Below are 6280 nucleotides of genomic sequence, written 5' to 3'. Positions count from 1 at the left end.
GAAGGTACTGCAGAATTATATTTCACAAATAATTAATTTTTTTACTATTGGATATCGATTCAAAATTGATATGCTTTCCGTTTCGACATTTGAGCTCATGTATGCCATAAATTCTTCTGTCGCTGGTGATTGGCATGATGTTTTCAGCTTTAGAAAATTTAAAATCCCTGGTTTTTTTTCTGTTACGTTATTAGTTATAGCAGGGTGTTCAGCTTGGACAATTCTTTCCAATTTTTTGTAGCCTCCTCCCAAGCTGTGAATGCATATATATATTGCACATTAATTTTATAAATTAAAAAAACATAAGCAAACATAAGCAATGTATTTAAAAGAAAGACTTATGTAAGAGTTGAGAAAACCAAAGAGCTCCAGACGCTCAGTATTTATGTCTGTTCGAAGTTCTCTTAGTTATATATAAAATATTTAATTTAATTTGATATAAATTAAAGCTTAGAAATATATCAAAATCTGTTCATTAAAATAATTTTTCGCCCACTATATTTACTTTATTTGCACTGTTATGCTTATTAACAGCTTCTTAAACTGAAGTGAATAAAGATAAAGGGGTTAACAAAACTTAAATATTGATTTGTACTTTTGAAAAGTAATTATTCTTTGTTATAAGGAGATTTCAATAACTTCAAAATTATAATGTAGGTGGGATTAGTTTCCATTGATATTGGAAAATTTATTTATTATATTCAAGATACAAATAACGAGTTTGAAATTTAAAAATAATGGGAAAATTGTGTAGAATAAGTGCATTTTTTTTAAAAAAAAAAATTCACTTTCGACCAAATCATTTTAGAATATGGCATTTAAAAAAATACACTTTGAATCTCAAGCAAAAGCAAAACTATTTATTTATAACACATTTCTTACTTATGCAATAAAAAAATACATTATATACAAATGTCTTTTCTTTTCTCATATGTTTTCGAATAAGATATTAAATTAATGTATGTAATATCATAAATTAAAATTTTTATATTTTTAGCTTGTAACCTTATCATTAAATATAGAAGCTATTATGTCTTTTGTAATGAAATAGTTTGAAATAAAATATTCATTTTTCAGTACATGAAATATTGATTTTACGTCTAAAAACAAAAATAATAAATAGAATTTGTTACAAAGTAAAATTATTCAAACAAAAAACATTTTTTGCCTTCTATGAAAAGAAGTTTAAGCTTTTACAACTGATTATATATATTTCAGAAGGTCTCTAAATTATAACACATATGGACTAGATAAGTTTCGTGCTATAAAATACGTTCACGTTGTACAAAAATACTTAAACTGCTCTTTCAAAGTAAGAAACAACTTAAAAATAATAATTTAAAGCGGCCATTGCATACCAATGGGAATATTTTTGTATACACGCATACTACGAAATGTTTTAAATTAATATTGATTATCTAAAGAAGAACTCTAAGTAATAATTATTTTGCAAACAGTTCATCAACTTTTAAACGACAGAGGTGTTTTCCGTTTCTATATCAATATTATAAGATTGTTATTTAGCACAATTTTAAAACAATCAATTAAAACATAATTTTAAAACAGCAAATTTTTAAGTCATATTCCATCGAATCAAATCGAATAATATCCAATCGATACCTTTTTTTTTAAAGCACAGTCATAAAAATAGCGATTATTACTTTTCTTTTCAAAAGTAATATGAACATTTTTGTTGCATTTGAAGTAAAAACAACTTCTGAAAATATCACAGAATTGCACGAAGAGCAGCAAGACTCAAGATTCTCCTGAAAACTTCTTAACGATATCTTCGGCGTTCAGCGTTCCTTTATCGTCATAAAAGTCGAGGTAAGCTGTTTCCCTGGAATAAGCGTAAGCCTTCTCGTAAGCATATCCTCGGTCTCTATGAACCTTGTCTTCCAAGTCTTGGTTAGAATTTTTAATGAGTTCCTGATGATGGTTGTAATCTTGTTCGGCCTGTTCTTTCACATCTTCACTCGTCACCGGCAAACCTTCAATAATAATGAAGGCGCATCCAGCGAAAATGAGAGTCATCAACTGTAAGAGAAAAATGATTCATCTTACTTATTGAACTGGCTATAAATGAATGTCAAATCAAAGGAGGCAATTTCTGATTACTTTTAACGCGTAATACGTATGTTATTTTGAAGCATTTTTTGTATTTTTTTAAAATTGTTTTGCTACACTTTAAGTAATTTCGGAATGCATGGAACCATTTTGATGCATTTCTATAGGCTCTAAGAAAAAAAGTATGATAAATACCACCAGAACATGATAAAACGTACAGTTTTATCATGTTCCAGTAAACTAGATTTTTGATTCTTAAATAAGCATTGCAAATGATACAACTCGAGAAGTATTTCGAAGGGTCCCTCATTTCAAGAATTGACTCACCAAATCTCAATGCATAATGAGCTTAATGAAAAAAAAAAAGGATTCTAAAAATAATATCGTTTTCAAATTATTAAACAGCAGCGGTCGCCATAGCAACGCATGCAATGACTACCCACACGCGCCGTTTGCCTTAGAGCATGGCATAGAGACGATTTATTCGATTAAATTTACTTTTTAGTTTTGTGTGATAATAATACCTGTAATTTTAAAAACCAGAATTCCCAGAAAAACTTTACAAAATGAATTAAAAAATTACCAAATGATTGGTTTAAATATCGTATATCTTAATTTTATTAATCAATTTGTTTTGAATTTTTTTTTTACGAGAAATGTCCTTACCATACAATACCAAATAATAATTTTACTTAATTTTTTTTTCGTTTATTAAAGTACCAAAATAGACCGCATTATCGCTAATTTAATCCGTCTTAAATTTGACACGTGATACTATGTTTTAATTTAAATGGCAATACTGTATAGCTCAGCATTTTATTAAGGTTGCAGCAAATCAGAACAAAATAACGGTTTAAAGCACCGAAATTATGATTCAAAATTGAATTAATTTTTTTGAGAGATGCATTTTTGTCCACTTTTGTTTATTACTATTGGATAAACTACGTCGCTTTTCAAAAACACTTATTTATAATCTTAGGAGTTAGGTTTAAACAAATTCTGCTAGTAAGATAGGAATTCATTTTTTAACAAAATTAGAGATTTCAAAGAAAAAACATTACTTTTACTGTAAATATTCATACATTGTAAAAAACATTGATGACAAACATGAGGCATTCATACTTTTTAAAAAAATCGGTATCAAATTACGGTATAAAATACTGGCACGTTTGGTGCAATATACTTAAAATCCATTATTACCGCAAAATATTTATTTAATTAGAGCGATTCAGTGATTTTACGGTAGTTATTAGTGTAAAAATAAGGTACCCCAGATTTTTTGTTCCTTAACATGTTCCGGAAAAATGGATTTTACAGTAAAAAGTACCAGCATCCTGAGTACTGGTAGTTTTTACCGTAACTTGATCTACAATTTTTTACAGTGTAGTCCATTTAATACTTTTGTTTATATAATCAATATATAGTTCATTTTTCAATTTTTTCATAGTTAATTGAGATTATAAGTAATTTTGATAGAATTTAATTAATGTCGTGAGATTTATTCCTTGTTTACCAAAATCTTTATTTTTTTGCTTAATAAAATGAGCTTGAAAACATTACCTTCTCATATTCACCCTCAACAAGCATGTATAAATGACACATGTATAATAGTTCTGGTTAAATAAAACAGAAATCTGCTAATTTAGCAATATAATATATATGCTACGCTGAAACAAGGATGTCATAAGCCATATTGAGTCACAGTAGCTATATTTAGTTGGATTTTAAAGTATGGAATTGAGAAGTAATTTTTGCAGGATTATTAAACACAAAGAATATAAGAATATGGAAAAATTGTTTTGAATCTTATAATATGGTTTTTATATGGTTTTATAAATCTGACGAGAAATTAAATTTCGAATTACATAATATGATTTTTTATTAGTTCCTTTTCCTCATTTGTAAAAATTTGTTCGTTAGATATGTTAGGAATTTAATACATATTTTTTTCGGGTCGAGTTAATTATGCAAATTACTCGGTTAACAAAACAAGCTAACTAAAATAAAAAAAGAACTGAGAATTAAAACGACACACAACAAACAAAATGACATTTTCAACGGAGAAATAATTTAAATATTACAAAGACATCAAGTAAGTTAAGTATGCTTTCAGGTATGTTTCTGTAATATGATCTTAGAATCGTAACATTTTTGTAGTAAATGAAAAAAGTAATCAGAATTTTCCAGATTTTTTTCTCTTAATATTTCAAAGTGATGAATGAAACATTGTGCGCAATAATTTATAATGATTGCAGCAACGTCAACACGCTGATGTTCCATGATGGAAAAAAAATATTTCAGACCGTAAAAAATATTTGTTTGACGTTTTTGTATTAATTTTCTGCAATAAGAGTATTAATAAGCAAATAAAGTTTGATCAATGTTGTTTTTTAAAATTTATTTTCAAGTGCAATTTATAAAATTGAATTAGGCTTTCTTTTAAAATGTCAGCATATATTCTGAAAAAATTGCAATGGAGGATTTTTGGAGAAAACAATGTTTCACTAGCAAAAAACACACAAATACTTAATTTAAAGCTTTAAAAAGTAATTATATTACTTAACATAATTATATTACTTAACATAACTATATTAATACGTATTTTTATTTAAATAAAGATTGCTCAATTTTTTTATACCTAGAACAGAAAACTTAATTTGAGTTCAAGTAAAATTAACTCATTTGTTTCAATGAATTTTGTCGTGATAAATGGAAAAACTATGAAATTAAATTTTTTTTTTTTAAAATGGGTTTTTGAATTAAGAAAAATATAAGAGGCAGATAATTGTTGCCTTTTTAGAATGGATTAAGAATATTTTTGCTTTTTGATTTTATTTAATTCTTATACAACGCAATTTGGTTCTTTTAATCACTGCTCAAATTTTACCAATTTGCTTTTATTGTCTTTTTTTTTTACTAACAAGAACACCTTTGTGAAATCTTACACTACGAAATATTTGATCTAAGAGATTTATTTAAATCTTATACTAAACTAAAATCGAAACAATTTATGGTCTTACCAGTTTCATGTTGTTTGTTTGAAGCGTCGCAGTGAACCGACATGTCGAAAATAAAATGTATTTATACTATCTAAATACTAACAATAAACATTGAAGACCTTCAAAACGCCTCTAATATGAACTTCCTATCTATTAATATTCAATGTTATTTCCTCCTATATCAAAATCAATTATCCGTTTATGTTTCCGACTAATATGTTTCCGAAGCCATTTCGTAAGGTCATAACCCTGAACAATGTAGATCATTTAAATAAGGTATTTTGAGAGTTGAAAGGAAGCGATACAGGACCTTGAAGAAAGTGAAACTAGTTTTCTTCTCAATGCATCGTTTTTTTTTAAATTTTATTTACTCGGGTTTTCTTTTCAGGTATTCCTTTTCTGATGGCTTGAGGAGAACCACTTCAAGATTGAATTGATATAATTAAATATGATTTCATATTTATGCGTTCATATATTTCATACTCGATGTGTTCGTATCAGCGAAAGTTAGTTTGCCGTGTTATTAGCTTGCTAACATGGCAACGGGATTTATTTCCTCAAAAAATAAAAATAAAAAACGTCACTTCCTTATTAGATTTTTAGTGCATTTGAATTTGAATATTTATTTCGATGTAGTAATTACTCTGCATTTCCATACTTATGTGGAGTACTCGAAGTTAGCAGGATGCACTGTAAAAAATTCCGTATCAAATTACGATAGTAAGTATCAGCACTTAGGGAGCATCATACATTCATTTTTATCGTAATTTTTGCAGTAATGCTTATTTAATTGGAGTGATTCAGTTATTTTATGGTAATTATTACTGTAAAAATTACGGATTTTTTGTTTCGTAACATGTTCTGGTAAAAATGGATCTTTCTGTATTACTTTGAATTTTTTACAGTGTAATAAGGAAAAATAAGGAAAAATATTTCTAAGTAATAAGGAAAAATAAGGAAAAATATTTATTTCCTTGGAAAATCAACGTATATTATTTTATAATAATTATTATATCTTGCTAATGCTCAAATTACTACTTATATTTTTTTGAAAAAATATATCGAATAATCATATTTTTTTTCATTTATTTATACCATATTTTGGGTGAGTCCGGCATTCTTTAATACTAAATTGTTTTTAACTTTTACATGAACTCTGATCCTGCAATACATGCTTCGGAAATAGACGAAACTTCGGTTAATATTCTTAAACT

At 26.9% G+C, this 6280-nt stretch overlaps 1 protein-coding gene across 1 annotated transcript; it reads right to left on the bottom strand.

The window, feature by feature from the left end:
- Positions 1-902: 902 nt before the first annotated feature.
- Positions 903-5247, bottom strand: LOC139425514 (uncharacterized). Its single transcript, XM_071180525.2, has 2 exons — positions 5088-5247; positions 903-2037 (listed from the first exon to the last, which is right to left on the bottom strand). Exons 1-2 carry the CDS (start codon positions 5094-5096, stop codon positions 1756-1758), a joined length of 291 nt encoding a protein of 96 aa, XP_071036626.1. The 5' UTR covers positions 5097-5247; the 3' UTR covers positions 903-1755.
- Between the last annotated feature and the right edge of the window lie 1033 nt (positions 5248-6280).

This window comes from Parasteatoda tepidariorum, chromosome 1 (assembly GCF_982258835.1).
Source record: "Parasteatoda tepidariorum strain Cologne lab strain chromosome 1, Ptep-v5.0, whole genome shotgun sequence".
NCBI classification, from domain to species: domain Eukaryota; kingdom Metazoa; phylum Arthropoda; class Arachnida; order Araneae; family Theridiidae; genus Parasteatoda; species Parasteatoda tepidariorum.
The sequence above is the reverse complement of the archived record's forward strand: the minus strand, read 5'-3'. Positions and strand labels throughout refer to the sequence as shown.